At 40.7% G+C, this 16,427-nt stretch overlaps 2 protein-coding genes across 2 annotated transcripts; both read left to right on the forward strand.

Moving 5' to 3' along the window:
• Positions 1-892: 892 nt before the first annotated feature.
• Positions 893-2,280, forward strand: LOC110112225. Its single transcript, XM_020844372.2, has one exon. It carries the CDS (start codon positions 908-910, stop codon positions 1,949-1,951), a length of 1,044 nt encoding a protein of 347 aa, XP_020700031.2. The 5' UTR covers positions 893-907; the 3' UTR covers positions 1,952-2,280.
• An 11,768-nt stretch (positions 2,281-14,048) lies between these two features.
• Positions 14,049-14,717, forward strand: LOC110112246 (germin-like protein 3-7). The gene has a single exon (XM_020844400.2). The coding sequence runs from the start codon at positions 14,049-14,051 to the stop codon at positions 14,715-14,717; it is 669 nt and encodes a 222-aa protein (XP_020700059.2).
• Positions 14,718-16,427: the final 1,710 nt, after the last annotated feature.

Below are 16,427 nucleotides of genomic sequence, written 5' to 3' on the forward strand. Positions count from 1 at the left end.
CTAATTCAAAAACGGCCCGTTATCATCTAACCCAACGTGAACCCAATCCAATTAGAGAAACATGTCACATACCCAAACCTGAACTCAACCCGATTCGGGTTTGAGTCGACCCGACAAGATCCAACAAGCTGTTTTTTTTTTTGCTATTTCCATTTTGCCAAATGAAGTAAACATGATGTTAGACCCTTCCACGTGCTGACTCGAGCGAACCACACAGTCTTTCTCTTATTTTGCACGCTTAATTGACCAAATCCCATAAATCTTCGCTAGTCCACCCGCTTGTTCGCCAAATGAAATGCAAATTATGAAATACAACCGGCCTTTGGATTACAAAATTCTGCTCGCTCGCAGTTCCCGCTCCCATTTTGGATTTTACATGTCCTCATTCGGCTTGGTTGCTCCCAATCGTATTACGAAATCCCGCCCGTCCCATAGCTCCCGCTCTCATACCGATGTTGCCTGTCACGCTCCCGCTTCTTCCGCAAAATCCCTATAATTCCTACGATCCGGGTTAATTTTGGGTTGGCATATTGATCTAAACCCGGCCCGTTTGTTTAACGGGTCACCCTAAACTCGAAAATATAGTATTGAGTCTAAGTAGGGTCAGCGAGTCGAGTTAAGTTTTGACACCTATAATGTTGATATCCTATCTCTTTCTATGCCACCGATGATTTTGGCATATAATATATGCAATGAGTTTATGCATTCACTTTGCTTTTGCATAAGGTGCAAATTGCAATAAGGAAATTAATTGAAAGGCAATAACATATGAGTTCATTTTATTGCATCAGAATCTTAATAGTAATACAGAGTAATCTTCAAACATTCCAATAAAATTTGATTTCTCTATATACTATTTGGTGCTTAAAACCTTATAAAAAAATTTTGTTCTGATGGAAGGATAGATATGGCCAACAGTTTTAACAATTTGCATTTAAAGAAACGAATAGTCTATACGATTATAGATAAGGCCAATAAGCCAATCTACGAGCTCGAGCTCCTAACAATGGCATCCAATCCACTGAAGCTCCTCCACAAACCCGCCATTCTCGAATTCCGTACTTCTTTCCCAAAGCCGGCGACTTTTATTCTCCAACCCCTGTCCAAAACCATCTCCATCTGCTCTCTTTCCCCTCCTACCTCAAGAGAAGAAGCCGTCTCTCAAGCCAAGTCCTGCCTCTCGTCTTCTCTCCAAAAACCACTTAATAACTCTCATATCCTTCCCACCAGCAAGCTCAAGAAGCAGCGCCAACCCCGTTTCCGCGTCGAAATCCCCATAGCAGACGACGATTCCCCTTCCTCACTCGCTTCTCTAGCTGCCGATCTCTTCTCTTCCTTGCCCATCACCAAGAAAGGCTCAAGTCCCAATCTTTTGCTCTTCTGGTCTTCCTCCGCTCTTCTAGACCCTGCTCGTCGAGCTTTCACCTCTTCAAATTCCATATTCCACTTTGATATTGCTTCCTTCAGCAATGAATTACTGAACTCTGCTGATTTGGCTGTATTCTTGGCGCCGGAAGCTTCAATGTTGGAGCAGATTAGAGTGATCACCAACTCTTTGAGCCCAAAACCGGCGGTGTTGTTTAACCCTAAGTGGAGTTTTGAAGAGGAGAAGGGCTTTGATGGTCAGCTGGGGAGATTCGTTGGGTCTTTCGATGTGGTTTACTCTTTCATGGGGTTGGAGGTGAGAGGACTGTTGAGTAGGAGAAAGGCTGTTGTTTTCAAGTGGGTGAGGGATGGGGTTATGAGTGGGGATGGATGGGTGGTTATGGTGGAGGATGAAGGGAATCAGAAGGGGGATTTGCAGGTGGTTTCGAGGTTCAAGAGGCGGCCAGAAATTGGTGAGGTGGAGAATGTTATGTATAATTTGATGGCCGCGAATTCACCTGTCACCAAATCGGTGAAGTTTTTCAGAGATTTGGCTTCTAATATCACGGGGAAGAAGAAAGAATGATGGTGTGAGTTTTTTCTCTTTCAAACTTGTGAATTTATTGGCTTATAATTGTTGAGAGAACTGACTGACTTGTTTAGTTGTTTGGTCCTTTAAAGGCTTTTATCATCATGAATCAGAATCTATTAGAGGAAATATATCATTCAGTTTCTCACTTTGGAATTATTTGATTTCCCAATATAGTTTTCCACCTACATTTTGGTGATTGTTTGTAAATGAAGGGTAACCCGCCTTGTGTATTTTTATTTTTTTGTGTTATGGGAAACTAAATATTTTATTTTTGTATTGACCTATGATGGAAAACAACTAATGATTATGGTGGTTTCGGTGCTCTCGAGTTGGTTCATACCAATGTCTTTTCATTTGAGTTTAATCTTGCTTCCTTGCTCCTTGTTAGCTCGTTGGGTATTTAGTTGTGGGCTATTTTTTTCCCTTAGTGGGCTTGACCCATTTCTTCCTTTTGACTGTCCGGATTTTCCCTTTGCTGATTTAGTTGCTTGGGATTCCTCCTCTCTCCCTCTTTGGCTGTTTGGTTTTCCCCTTTGTTGATTCATGAGTTGGATGCTTCGGCTTCTTCTTTGAAAGCTGATTTTGATTGCTTGTATTGGCTAAAATGATGGCTCATTTAATTGAACAATTAAATGCTTTTTTTCCTCTCCTTCCCTTACATAAAGTGACTGAAACTTTATTGTAAAAATTGTTTTTGGTAAGAAAAATTCAATTTGAGAGTTGCTTCGTGGTTTGAGAGCTAGTCTTTTCCCTATCCCCTATTACTTCCTCTCAGTTTTCTTTATTCTTCTTGTCTCCATGGTTTTACTTCCACGTGTCTTTCTTTTCTAAATATTGTGAGTTGTAAGGCGATGTTGTTATTCTGTTATGTTGGTATTTATCTAAGGAGTGCAGACTTGTGCTGAATTAAATTTTAGTGGTGGATTACTTGTTAGTTCTTTCATTTGAGCACATTTCTCTAGTTTTGTATATTGCATGTGAGGTGATCATACGTGTTTGTTTTGAGGGTTATTATTGTTTAAGTGCTTTGTATCTTTCTTTCCTAAGTGATTTCCTAAACAATTTCTAACATTTGTTTTCTACCAAATCACTTTTTGTTTGTGTTTGTTTACGTATTATTGAAAGGAAGTTTCTTAGTTGCGGGCATAAGTGTCCTCCTAAATAATATAGGAACTTAGGATGCATCACAAATGACACCCCGTTCCCTATTATGAGGTGATCAATACCCGCGAGACACCGATCTCATATTAAGAGCTCTATGAAAAAATACATCAACAAAGCAGCCTTTTTATGACACTTACTAGCTGTCACGACCCGACCCGATCCGGGACGGATCCCGCTCGCACCGGGTCGCGACCGGAACGAACAATCTAACTGACCAGGATCTGGCTTTGGAATTTGCTTCAGAACTGATTCTTCCAAATAATTCAACTCAAAAATAGACACACATAGCTACTATGAAACATCAAATGCAGCGGAACAAAACATCTATATTTTTTTTTCTTTCTTTTCCTCAAAACAATCATCTACAACTACAGACCATGGCTCAGACAGAAAGAAACATAGCAGAAGAGCCATGTCTGTACAAAAAATCAAAAGTACAAAACAATACCTACGGATCAGACTCTGAAATATATTTCTGGACCTCCTTCCCTTTCCCAGAACCTGAAAACCACCAGAAAACAAGAGTGAGCTCAACAGCTCAGCAAAGCGACAAACCTCCAATCAAAGCTTCCAGAATCCAAAACCAAACACATCAGACCAAAATCCAATCAGAAATCGGAACAGAATCGTATATCGAATCAGAACAGAATCAAATCAGAACTTATACGGACATATATCAAATCAGAATCAGAGTCGTACGGATCAGATCAAATCAGAATACAAATCAGAACAGATTAAATCAACAGAATCAGAATCTACAGAAATCAGAAATTTAGATCATATCGGAACAGAACAGAATCATGTCAGAATCGTATCAGAATCATATCATACAAATCAGATCAAATCATATCGTACGAAAGTCAGAAATCAATTAATTCAGAACATAACACAAGTCAGAACAGATTCCCGGACACTGACATAATCTCAACGGATTCTGGCCCCTTATGCCTCCCTTCCCAGACACTACATAATCTCTCGGATTCTGGCCCCTTATGCCTCCCTTTGTGCTCACGGCACCAGAATAAATGTGCTTATAGCACCAGAACAGAATTCATCGGATCCGGAACAGAACTGATTTCAGAATTTCAGATTGAGCTCATTTCAGATTTCCCAGACACTAACTGAATCTCTTAGGATCCAGGCCCCTTATATCTCCCTTTTTATAGCATATACAGATAGCATATCAATTCAGAAGAAATCCGGACAAATCAGAAATCACACGAAAATCGGGCAGCACAACGGCTGTATACGGAATTTACATAATTTTTCCTGAAAAATCACAGAATACCAAATTTGCACAGAATGTAGATAACAACATTTCAAGACTTTAATTCTACTGCTCAGCAATTTTTAAACTACACAGAAAAATCCAGTCGACGAAAAATACCGTCGAATCAAAACTACCCGGACAAAAATCTCGAGAAAATAATCAAAATATGCACACTCGGCACGTCAACAACATACAGAAAGTTACGCGGTAAAAACTGAACCAATCGGAAAATACGGACGAAAATCACGAATAAAAATCAATTCCGGACAGAAAATACCGCCAAACACGACGGTTCTGAAAATTGAGAAAGGCGGAATGTGCCTTACCTTGCGTACAGCAATTCCTGAACAGTCTCGTCGGAGGAAAACGGAGCCGCGTCGCTCGAAAATCAACTTTTTCCAAAAAGCCCTCGACTTTCTCTCTCCTCGGCTGATATTTTCGTTAATTTTGATTTTTCTCTCTCCTCAAAACGACTGATTTCAACTTTATAATACACAGATCGGCCCGGCCGATCGCAATGCCGGCCGATCGCAATATCGTCTGAACAAAATCCATCGTCCTGGACGGTTCCCAGGGCGGTTCTCAGGACGAAATCATGCACTGAACCGATCGGCCTGGACGATGTCCTTATCAGCCCGGCCGATACCTACAGGAAAATTACCTGGAGCAATCTGGACACATTCTGGAACAAAACTTCAACTGATTGTCCCAGGACGATCCCAGATCGTTCTGGACGATCCTGGAGCAAAATCAGCACTTTACACTAGCGCCTTTATCGCCTCTGCCCATTAGAGTTAATCCTACCAGTGCCAATTTCATTGCTCACCACAATTTTGTTGCCCATGCTGCCCTTTGCCTTCCAACATCGAACTGCAAATCCTAGGTACCCTTTGGTGATTGTTCACTGCCTCGTCCATATATTGGCCATTGCCAAGTATATCGTGTTTAAAATCAAGTCGTCAAAGAGTTTTAACAATCAGGGTTTATTTAATTCATTTATTAGTTTTTGGTCCTTTGAGAATTTGATGAATATTGGATTTTAGTCCTGATTTCTCAAATCTTGCTAAATTCCAGGTTTACTTTGGGATTATTTGGTTGCATGTAGATGAAGAACTTGTTTTAAAAGTAAGGATTTTATTCTCTCATTTTGAGTTTGAAATTAAAATCTTATAGTTGAAGGAAGTTTTGATGGCTTTTGTAGAGTTTGAAATCAAAATTAGAGTTTAATTGCATCCAACGAAATGATGAATTTAACAAACATCCTTGCTTTAAAAATATAATTTCTAGCTTTGAGCAACCAAATGAACCTCTACACAGGATTTAAAAACCATTTATAAAAAGTGATAGAAATTAGTCTGGTTTTAGTTTTAGTTTAAGTTGATCCGCAAGACATCTCCACTTATTAAATCCCTATAAATAGAGGTTATAGGTTGATGTATTAGGAGCTTCATGATGAATAAATAAAGCTCCTGCTCTTCGCCCTCTCTCTCCCAGGAAGCTCAAAGAAAACTTCTTCCTCCCAAGATTATAACAAAAAGTGTAGGAAGATTCAAGTTAAATCCAACCTAAATCATACATGAAATTATCAACTAAACAGCCCCTAAGGCTTCGTTTGGGACGGCTTTCTTACTGCTTCTTAAATTTTTGTACTAAAAAATTATTTTAAGAAGCATTAAGAAAGCCGTCTCAAAGAAAGCCTAAGTGTGTTTTAATTTACACTAAAGCTCTTAAAAGTTTTATTTCGTTGCAAACTTCAACTAGCTTTGAGCCTTTGACAAAAATTTAAAGCATCAGTTGCCACAGATTTAGGCTAAATTAGGAAACAGGGTCGATTCCATTTCTTGGCTTGCTCTATCACTTGAACTTTCTCTCAGTCCCGTGTTTGTTGTCTTAGTAGAGCTCTCTATAACCATAGCCAGATAAAATTTATCTGAGCCTTTCGGCTCCAAGTAACACTGTTATAGCAGGGGATAAGGTGAATTAGCTTATTTGAGAGGCAAACATTGACTTAATTTAGAATGAGCAATATTTGTGCTAGGCTTGGATTCAGTCAATTCCTAGCTTGATATGAGTTAATTGAAGTTAACACAGTTAATCTAATTTGATTTGCATCCATCTTTGGTTCAAGCTTTGGATATATGCTCTCTTATCAAAAAAAACTTTCGGAGAGCATTCTCGACAAATAGATTCAAAATAAGTGAAAACAAAATTATCGTTTACTGAAATATGTATGAGCTTGTTGTGTGATAGAAAAGTCCCCCTCAAATTTAAGGGAAAATCTATAAGATGGTGGTGAGACTTGTAATGCTTTATGTGTTAAGCCACCTTTACACGTGGCAAGGAAAAACCGGTTCCTCATTGTACCGTTAGGCTCTTCTTGGTTTATTTCCTTATCTGCCATGTACTTTCTTTATTTAGCTTCCTCTATATAAAGCACCCCTATAACCTCAATACAATTCAATGAAACATTTCTATTTTCTTTTCTATACTCTGTTCGTCTTTTATCTCCATCAGATGCCAGTTCTGATTTCTTACATGGTATCACGAGTCTAGATCCGCTTCTCCCAACCTCACTTCTTCTCTGCAATGACATCCACTGCAAATACTTCTTCCTCCTCTACTCAGGCGGACGTCTCTAACGTCGAAGGCACCTTTTCCTCCCCCCAAATCCCATCCTCTCTCAAATTCTTGATGAGCAACATCAAGAATGTTATTGCCCAGCAGCTAACAACAGACAACCATTCTCTATGGCGATCCCAAGTCATCAAGCTCTTCCGGGCAAACAGCTTTGAAGGTTTCCTAACTGGCTCGGTCATCTGTCCTCCTCCCACCATCTCCGACGCCTCCGGGCAACTCAGCACCAACACCGCCCATACTACTTGGCAACTAATCGATCAAAACCTCGCCGCCGCCCTGTACTCCGTCATTTCTCCCACTATCCTACCTTACGTACTCTCCGCCGACCACCGCAGCGAAATCTGGCACATTCTTGATAGCCGACTACAATCTTCTACAAGATCAAGAATATTCCAATTAAAGAACGAACTTCATTACCTGTCTATGAAGGATAAGACAATGACACAGTACCTACTCGACGTCAAATCCAAAGTTGACGCCCTTGCCGCCGCCGGCTCTCCAGTCGACGTAGAAGACGTCATTCACTATACGCTCAATGGCCTTCCCAACACCTATCAAGCTTTCAAGACCGCCATACGCACCTTCGCTCAGTCAACCTCGACGAACTCTACACCCTCTTATGCAGCGAAGAACTTAATCTTCTTCACGACACAACCAGAGAACTCCATTCCCTTAGCATCACTGGCCATCAAACTGCCCTCACTGCCAGCCGTGGACGGGGGCGCGGAAGATCGTTATCAGCTCGCGGTCGTAACACTGGACGTCCACCAGTTAATGCCTCCTCCAATCGCGGCACCAAGACCAATCGGCCATCCATTTCCTGTCAGATCTGCGGGAAATTTGGTCACTCCGCCGCCAAATGTAGCCGAAAGGCTCAGATAAATTTTATCTGGCTATGGTTATAGAGGGCTCTACTAAGACAACAAACACGGGATTGAGAGTAAGTTCAAGTGATAGAGCAAGCCAAGAAATGGAATCGACCCTGTTTCCTAATTTAGCCTAAATCTGTGGCAACTGATGCTTTAAATTTTTGTCAAAGGCTCAAAGCTAGTTGAAGTTTGCAACGAAATAAAACTTTTAAGAGCTTTAGTGTAAATTAAAACACACTTAGGCTTTCTTTGAGACGGCTTTCTTACTGCTTCTTAAATTTTTGTACTAAAACGCTATTTTAAGAAGCAGTAAGAAAGCCGTCTCAAAGAAAGCCTAAGTGTGTTTTAATTTACACTAAAGCTCTTAAAAGTTTTATTTCGTTGCAAACTTCAACTAGCTTTGAGCCTTTGACAAAAATTTAAAGCATCAGTTGCCACAGATTTAGGCTAAATTAGGAAACAGGGTCGATTCCATTTCTTGGCTTGCTCTATCACTTGAACTTACTCTCAATCCCGTGTTTGTTGTCTTAGTAGAGCCCTCTATAACCATAGCCAGATAAAATTTATCTGAGCCTTTCGGCTCCAAGTAACACTGTTATAGCAGGGGATAAGGTGAATTAGCTTATTTGAGAGGCAAACATTGACTTAATTTAGAATGAGCAATATTTAAGCTTGGCTTGGATTCAGTCAATTCCTAGCTTGATATGAGTTAATTGAAGTTAGCACATTTAATCTAAATTGATTTGTATCCATCTTTGGTTCAAGCATTGGATATATGTGTAGAAACTCTCGGTTCAAGAACCGGAGAAACGAGACAAAATAGAAAAGCAAGAAATGAAAGCGTTATCTTATTCATCTGAAGGGATAAGTATTTATAGTACAAGTAAAGCAGTAAAGATAAGGCTTAACCAATTGGAGAAAGCCACATAAGCAAATGTAAATAATACAATGATTTATTTAATTGTTGTGTTCTAATATGCCCCTGCAAGCTGATGGGTTTTGAATGGCTGTCAGCTTGTGTCGAAGAGTGATGAATCTCGGTGTGGATAGAGCTTTCGTGAGAATGTCGGCCGTTTGGTCGACGGTACTAATCGGTAAGAGTTGAATGTTGTGTTGTTGTAAATGATCCCGGATGAATTTTTGATCAATTTCGATGTGTTTGGTGCGGGCGTGAAAGACGGGATTATTGGCCAGAGCGATTGCCGAGAGGTTGTCACAAAACATGTCCATGGGGCTGTGTTGAGGAATGTTGAAGTCGGATAGAAGACGCCGTAGCCATATGATGTCTGCGGTGAGGGCGGCTAAAGCCCGGTATTCAGATTCAGTGGAGGAACGTGCGACTGTTGATTGCTTTTTGACTGTCCAAGTGATGAGGTTGTCGCCGAGGTAGGAGCAGTAACCGGAGGTCGATTTTCGAGAAACTGGGTCGCCGGCCCAATCCGCATCTGAAAAAGATTTTAAGACTAGATTAGATTTGGTGACGGGTAATCCGAAATCTAACGTACCTTGTATGTAACGCAGTAGCCGTTTGATCATGTAAAAATGTTGTGGTTGAGGATCGTGCATGTGTTGGGATAGTTGGTTGACGGTGTAAGCTATGTCGGGGCGTGTAATAGTTAAGTATTGCAGCGAGCCCGTGATGTGACGATAGAAGGTAGGATCTGAAAATGCATGATCGAGTTGATAGGTAGGGGGAAACTTTGTACAGTTCGGGTTGGCCAAGGGGTTGCAGCCGCTGAGTCCGGTTTGTTGAAGAATGTTGGCAGCGTATTTGCTTTGAGAAAGAAAATAAGCGCCATCTAATTTCTTAATTTGAATGCCAAGAAAATCGTGAACCGGTCCTAGATGTTTCATAGAAAAATGTTTGGCTAGTTTAGAGATTACCGTGGAAATAGCGTCGTCGTCGTTGCCTGAAATGAGGATATCGTCTACGTAGACGAGAAGATAAATGCGAACTTTGTCTTGGTGAAAAGTGAGTAGCGACGGGTTCGCGGAGCTGTGAGTGAAGCCGATGGTGACAAGAAAATGTGTAAAAGTGTTGTACCATTGTCTTGATGCTTGCTTTAAGCCGTATATTGCCTTTTTGAGGTGACACACGTGGTTCGGGTAGTTTGGATCTTCGAAGCCTTTCGGTTGTGCCATGAAGACTTCTTCCGTGAGGGTGCCATGTAAGAAGGCATTGGCAACGTCAAGTTGTTGTACCTGCCAGTTATAATTGAGAGAGATAGCGAGCATTATACGAATGGTGGGTAATTTAACAACAGGACTAAAGGTCTCTGTATAATCAAGACCGAATTCTTGATGGTTGCCTTGAGCAACCAACCGTGCTTTGCGTTTTGCAATGGTGCCATCGGAGTTGAATTTGGTTTTGTAAGTCCATTTGCAACCTAGTGTAGAAGAACCGGGAGGAGAAGGTACCAAATTCCATGTCCCTTGTTTCTGAAGCGCAAGGAATTCTTGAGCCATGGCGTCCCGCCATTGAGAGTATTTGAAAGCTTCGTTGAACGAGTGTGGAGTATCGGGAATGTTGTTCTGGTGAGTGTTCTGAGAGTGGTAGAGGTTTTAGAGAGCCTATTTGTTTACGTGTGAGCATGTGATGTTTGATAGGTGGTTGAGGTGAGGAAAGCGGGGTGGACGTGTGAGCGGTGTGATGTTCGATGATAGGAAGAGTAGATTGCTGTGTGTTAGTAGTAGGATACGACGGAGGTGCTGCAGGGGTGGATGGCCGATAAGTCGAAGCAGAGCTGGGTATTAAAAGTTTGGGAGGAATGTTGGGATTGTCGGATTGTTGGCAAGTGGAGTCTATGGTGGGTTTGTGAAAAGGGAAATGATCTTCATCAAAAGATATATGGCGCGAGATGATAATTTTATTGGTGGACGGATTGAGGCATTTGAAACCTTTGTAGGTCTCAGAATACCCAAGGAAGATACACATATCAGATTTATTTTGGAGTTTATGTTTGGTATGAGGGGGAGAGAGTGGAAAACAGGCGCAGCCGAAAACACGAAGATGATTGTAAGTAGGTTTAGAATTGTGTAACAGTTCATAAGGAGTCATATTGTTTGTTACAGGTGAGGGGAGACGATTAATGAGGTAGATAGCCGTGAGAGCAGCATCGGGCCAATGTTTGTAGGGAATGGAGGCCGAATTGAGTAAAGTGCGGGTAGTTTCGATTATGTGTCGGTGTTTGCGTTCAACAACACCGTTTTGTTCGGGTGTGTAGGGGCAGGAGATCTGGTGAGCAATACCGTGTGTGAGAAGAAATTTCTTGAAAGATTGGTTAAGGAATTCTGTGCCGCCGTCTGTCCGGATGGTTTTAATCGTATGCGATGTTTGTTTTTCAACCTGCAATTTAAAATGAACAAAAATGTCATATACTTCAGATTTTTGTTTCATAGGGAAAATCCACGAAAACCTCGTATAATCATCTATGAAAAGAACATAATATCGATAGCCTTGAACAGACATGACTGGAGCAGGTCCCCAAACATCATAATGAATTAAAGAAAGAACAGATTTGCTACGGTTTGAAGAACTGTCAAAAACAAGTTTGTGTGCTTTAGCTTGTTTACAAGAAAAGCAAGAAATGCAATCAACATTTATTCTAAGTGACGGATTGCTTTTGGCAATGGAAGAAAGAACACGCTGGTGTGGGTGTCCGAGCCTGCTATGCCATTGTATAGGCTTATTCTTGTGAGAAACGAAGGCGGATCGCTGCTTGGTGGAGTTCGGAATCTGCAGAGGGTACAGTCCGTTTTCACAAGGGCCTTGGAGCAGAATTTATTGATTTGTCAGATCCTGTATAGAAAATCCGGATGGATTAAAAGTGATGGAAATATTGTTGTCTTTTGTTAGTTTGGAGATAGAAAGTAAATTGAAATGCAAGAAAGGTGTATGAAGGATTTTGGATAAAGAGAGCTCACGATGGGGAGTCGGTAACAAGCCGGTACCAGTATTGGCAATGTTAATCGATCTCCCATCTCCTACGGTGACGGTGTCGGGACCGTGATAAGGGTTCGAGATTGACATGTTGTCGAGCGTGTTTGTGAGATGGTTGGTAGCGCCGGAGTCGAGAAACCAATTAGAATAATTGGTATCGGCATTGGCGGCGAGTGCTTTGTTCTGAGTAGTCGGAGCTGTATAGGTAGAGTCCATGCGATGCCAGCAGTTAGATGCTGTGTGACCTTTCTTGGAACAGATTTGACAGATCACGTTGCTGTTGGCGTTGGATCGATTTGAGGAGTTTGAGTTACGGCCGCGAGATCGTCTGCCACGCCCGCGATAGGTGAAGAGAGCGGATGTAGGATCTGGATCGGAAGAAGCTCGAGCAGAGTCTGAAGCAATGTTGATTTCCTCGCTGAGTAATAACAGATAGAGCTGATCGAGGGAGAGCGGGTGAAGCATGGTTCTGATTGCAGTTTTGAATGACTGGTAGGAGGAAGGTAGACCATTGAGGATGTAAAGGATTACATCTTCGTTGTCAACCGTCGAACCAGAAGCAGAGATTTGATTGACGATTGTCTTGATGGTCGAGAGGTATTGCGTAACGGTTTGGTTCTTGAGAGAAATGTTGTGGAGGGAGTTCTTGAGTTGTATAACCTTCGATCTGTTGGTGGACTGGAAGCGGGTTTCTAATGTAGACCAGATCGCGTGGAATCCAGATTGACGACGTAAGGAAGAAGGGAAGGCGAAATCGTCGAGTAGATGGCAGCGGCGAGGTTCTGGTCGTTGAGCAGCCACTGTGTATGCAGAGGATTTTGCGCAGAGGAGCCATCGGGATTATAGAGAAGTGGAGGGGGAGATGAGTGATTGAGATCAAGAAATTTCTCAAACCGATTTGCTCGGAGTAATTTTGCGATCTGGGCTTTCCAGACGGGGTAATTGTCGGCGTCGAGTTGCACCGGAACAATGGTTTTCAGATTGGCGACGACGAATTTGAGGGCAGAAGGAATGGAAGGATCGGTGATCTCGTCCATGTCTTCTTGATCGCCAGGATGAGAGGTTGCGGAGCTCATGGGGAGGGAGAAAGAAGAAGATCGTTCCAAGCTCTGGATACCATGTAGAAACTCTCGGTTCAAGAACCGGAGAAACGAGACAAAACAGAAAAGCAAGAAATGAAAGCGTTATCTTATTCATCTGAAGGGATAAGTATTTATAGTACAAGTAAAGCAGTAAAGATAAGGCTTAACCAATTGGAGAAAGCCACATAAGCAAACGTAAATAATACAATGATTTATTTAATTGTTGTGTTCTAATAATATGCTCTCTTATTAAAAAAAACTTTCGGAGAGCATTGTGGTGAGACTTGTAATGCTTTATGGTGCAGAATGTTGGCCATAATAAGAGAAGTTTGATACTAAGTTAAGTGTTGCAGAAATGAGTATGCTCAGGTGGATGAGTGGATTTACCCTTAGAGACGGGATACGAAATGAGCATATACGTGAAAAGATTGGAGTAGCTCCAGTGGAAGATAAGATTAGAGAGAGTCACCTTATATGATTCGATCACATAAACAACGGCCTTCTGATGACCCGGTTAGGAAAGTAGAGGCATTAGATTTGAATTAGATTAATAAAGGTAGAGATAGACCTAAAAAAATTCGTTGGAAAATATTATAAATGATATTTATTTATTAGATTTAAACAAAAATTTGATTTTTAACCGAACACAATGGAGAAAAATGATTGTTTAACTGCTCAATGGAGAAAAATGATTTCATTTACGAGCTACCAAATGAGCCCTTAGCTGCATCTCTTCCTCACTTAGCTGTTCTTTAACTGCTCCTTTTTATAAGCAGGTTTCCATGGATTTGTCATAACAATTCACGCCTTATCTTCCAATCTCCATGTGGTGGTGGTTGGTGACTGCGACTTGCTTTTATCTGTAATTCATTCTGCACAAAAAGTGCAATAAACTAAGTTCTCTAAACGTGCTGTGCTGCTACAGGAAATCTGTTAGGTGAGCTTCCCAGGAAAAAAATGTACTTTTGGTTAATATTTTACTTATTGTTAACTTAATACCACAATAGAGTATCAGTAAAGGTGCTCGAAAAATTCTCGCCCCCTCTCCAAATCGATTTAATTCTACATAAACCAGCCCATGCCTCCCTCCCTCTCCCCCACCTCACCAAAATCCCACCAAAGCATGAAAATGAGCTCTCACCATTACCTATCACAATCTCTCCTCCTCCTCCTCCACTCCTCCCTCCTCTTCCCGCCTACGGCCGCTTATGATCCCGAACCCAACCAAGACTTCTGCGTCGCCGCACCCAACTCCCCCAACACCGTCTCCATCAATGGCTTCCCATGCAAGCCCTCCTCCTCTGTCACCCCCGACGACTTCTTTTCCACCATCCTCTCCATCAATCTCACCACCAACGACCGCTTCGGTGCCAACGCCAGCTTCGCCGACGTGCTCTCCTTTCCTGGACTGAACACTCTCGGCATCTCCTTAGTTCGCGTCGTCTTCGCCCCCGCCGGCCTCGTCCAACCCCACACTCACCCCCGCGCCACCGAGCTTGTTTTCGTCACCGAGGGTCAACTCCTTGTCGGCTTCGTGGCCAACGATGGCAGGTACTTCTCCAAGGTTGTCGGAGCTGGGGAGCTGTTTGTAATACCCATGGGTCTGATGCATTTCCAATATAACGTGGGAGAGGTGACGGCGGCGGCCACCGTGGCGTTTAATAGCCAGCTTCCGGGAACGGTGATTGCGGCGCGGTCGCTTTTCGGGTCGAAGCCGGCGGTGCCCGATGTGGTGTTGAGTGAAGCGTTCGGAGTGGAGGAGGAAGTTGTCAAGCAGATCAGGGCCAAGTTCGGATGACAATTTTTTAAATCTGATCTGAATAATTATTTATAAATTATCATAAATTATTTATCATATTTTTGAAAAAAAAAAATCAAATAGCTAGTTTTCATTTTTTACTGTGTTTTATTAATTAAAGTTATCAGATATATTTTAAATATTATCAATTTCTCTTTTCTTCATGGAGTTGTAAATTATTACTAAAATGTTTGATATGACAGTCTGCAGATTAGGAGAAATTATTCTATAGACGATTTTGATATCAATTAGAACGCTTAACGTCATCCAGTATACAGCGGTATCGAGCAAAAAAATGACGTAGGATATTCTGATTGATCTCTGAATTTTTTTTAAGATAAGATCCTGCAAGCTGCTTTGACTTTTTTTTGCTTGAAGATGCTGCTGAGCTGTTTGACCCATTGGGACAAAATTTTATAATATATATTCTAATATTATAAGAAAATTTAAAGGAAAAAAAAATGATGAATCTTACTAATTTGAACTTAAATTTATTTAAAGGCTATGGTTTTCTATCAAACACCAAGATATTTTCTCTATTTTCGATTTGGGACAGTTGTCTTACTATTTTATAAAGCAAATTTTTAGTAATTTTTTTTTTTATTTTAAAAATTTGGTATTTGGAAGTTCCTTTAAGAAAATTGTCCGAAACGAAACACCTAGAGTACTTATTTTAAATAATGTATAAAAAAGATTTTTTTTTATAAAAATAAATAATATAAAATAGAAAATTTATGTGGACTTATCTACATATAAAATATTGTAATGAAAATATATTTTATATTTATATGTATAATATTTTTTGTTTAAATCACATAGATATATATTAAAAGATGTATTTACTTTAAATAAGTTAATATTAGTTGTATTTTAATAGGTATAAAGATTAAATTAATAGGTTTATACTTTTTTCTTAATTAAAGTAAACCCTTTTACATATATTATCATTATTTGTACACGTGTATAGTGATAAGTAAGGGTGAAGACACTTCTGTTATATCCTTTGAGGAGATAGAAACTTTTGATTTGTTAGACTGTAGGGGAATAAGGTAATAATAACTTCTAATAGTTGATTGAGCAGAGCTAATGGATCTTGAGGCGGTTGGGTACCCATTGAAAGGAGAAATTATCAGGTGTGGAGTACGTCTGGAGATCAATAAAAATGCTTTATGTCATCTCATTGGTAGGTACCCAGCTCGGTACCGCTGGGTACCCCTAAACCCCCTTAACAAAAAAAATAAAACAGTTTATTACAAGGGTTTTGAGGCAATCTGTCCCCCCCCTAAAAAATTTTAAAATACTATGGTCTGTAATTCTAAAACACATTGTGTTGATGTGTTTATTTTTAGGTAACGATGAAAACCCAAATACAATAAGAAATAGTAAGACAATAAAAAAATAATACTTACAAAATCCTTCGCAGGGGCAAACCGGCGTTGCCCCTTGACCCCGAACATACTTCATGGAAGTGTACAACACGATCAAGCTAATTAACAAAATAGGGGTCGAGCCAATCTACACTTTTACATAAGAGTTGCCTCCTATGAAAAATTAAGGGGCGTTCCACGCTTCCTGATGGTGTGATTTAGGGATTCAAACTGAGCATATTTATTATGATGGGGTTGTTGCACCAAGTTCTGTTGTGGTTGTTATCATGTATCCGGCTGACTTGTCTTGTTTATTGTACTTTATGTTGACCAACTATCAGTT

The sequence above is a fragment of the Dendrobium catenatum genome, unplaced genomic scaffold (assembly GCF_001605985.2).
Source record: "Dendrobium catenatum unplaced genomic scaffold, ASM160598v2 fragScaff_scaffold_1373, whole genome shotgun sequence".
Classification (NCBI taxonomy): Eukaryota; Viridiplantae; Streptophyta; class Magnoliopsida; order Asparagales; family Orchidaceae; genus Dendrobium; species Dendrobium catenatum.

Coding starts and splice junctions, on each gene's coding strand:
- LOC110112225 (XM_020844372.2), top strand. CDS start 908: ATGGCCAACAGTTTTAACAATTTGCATTTAAAGAAACGAATAGTCTAT.
- LOC110112246 (XM_020844400.2), top strand. CDS start 14,049: ATGAGCTCTCACCATTACCTATCACAATCTCTCCTCCTCCTCCTCCAC.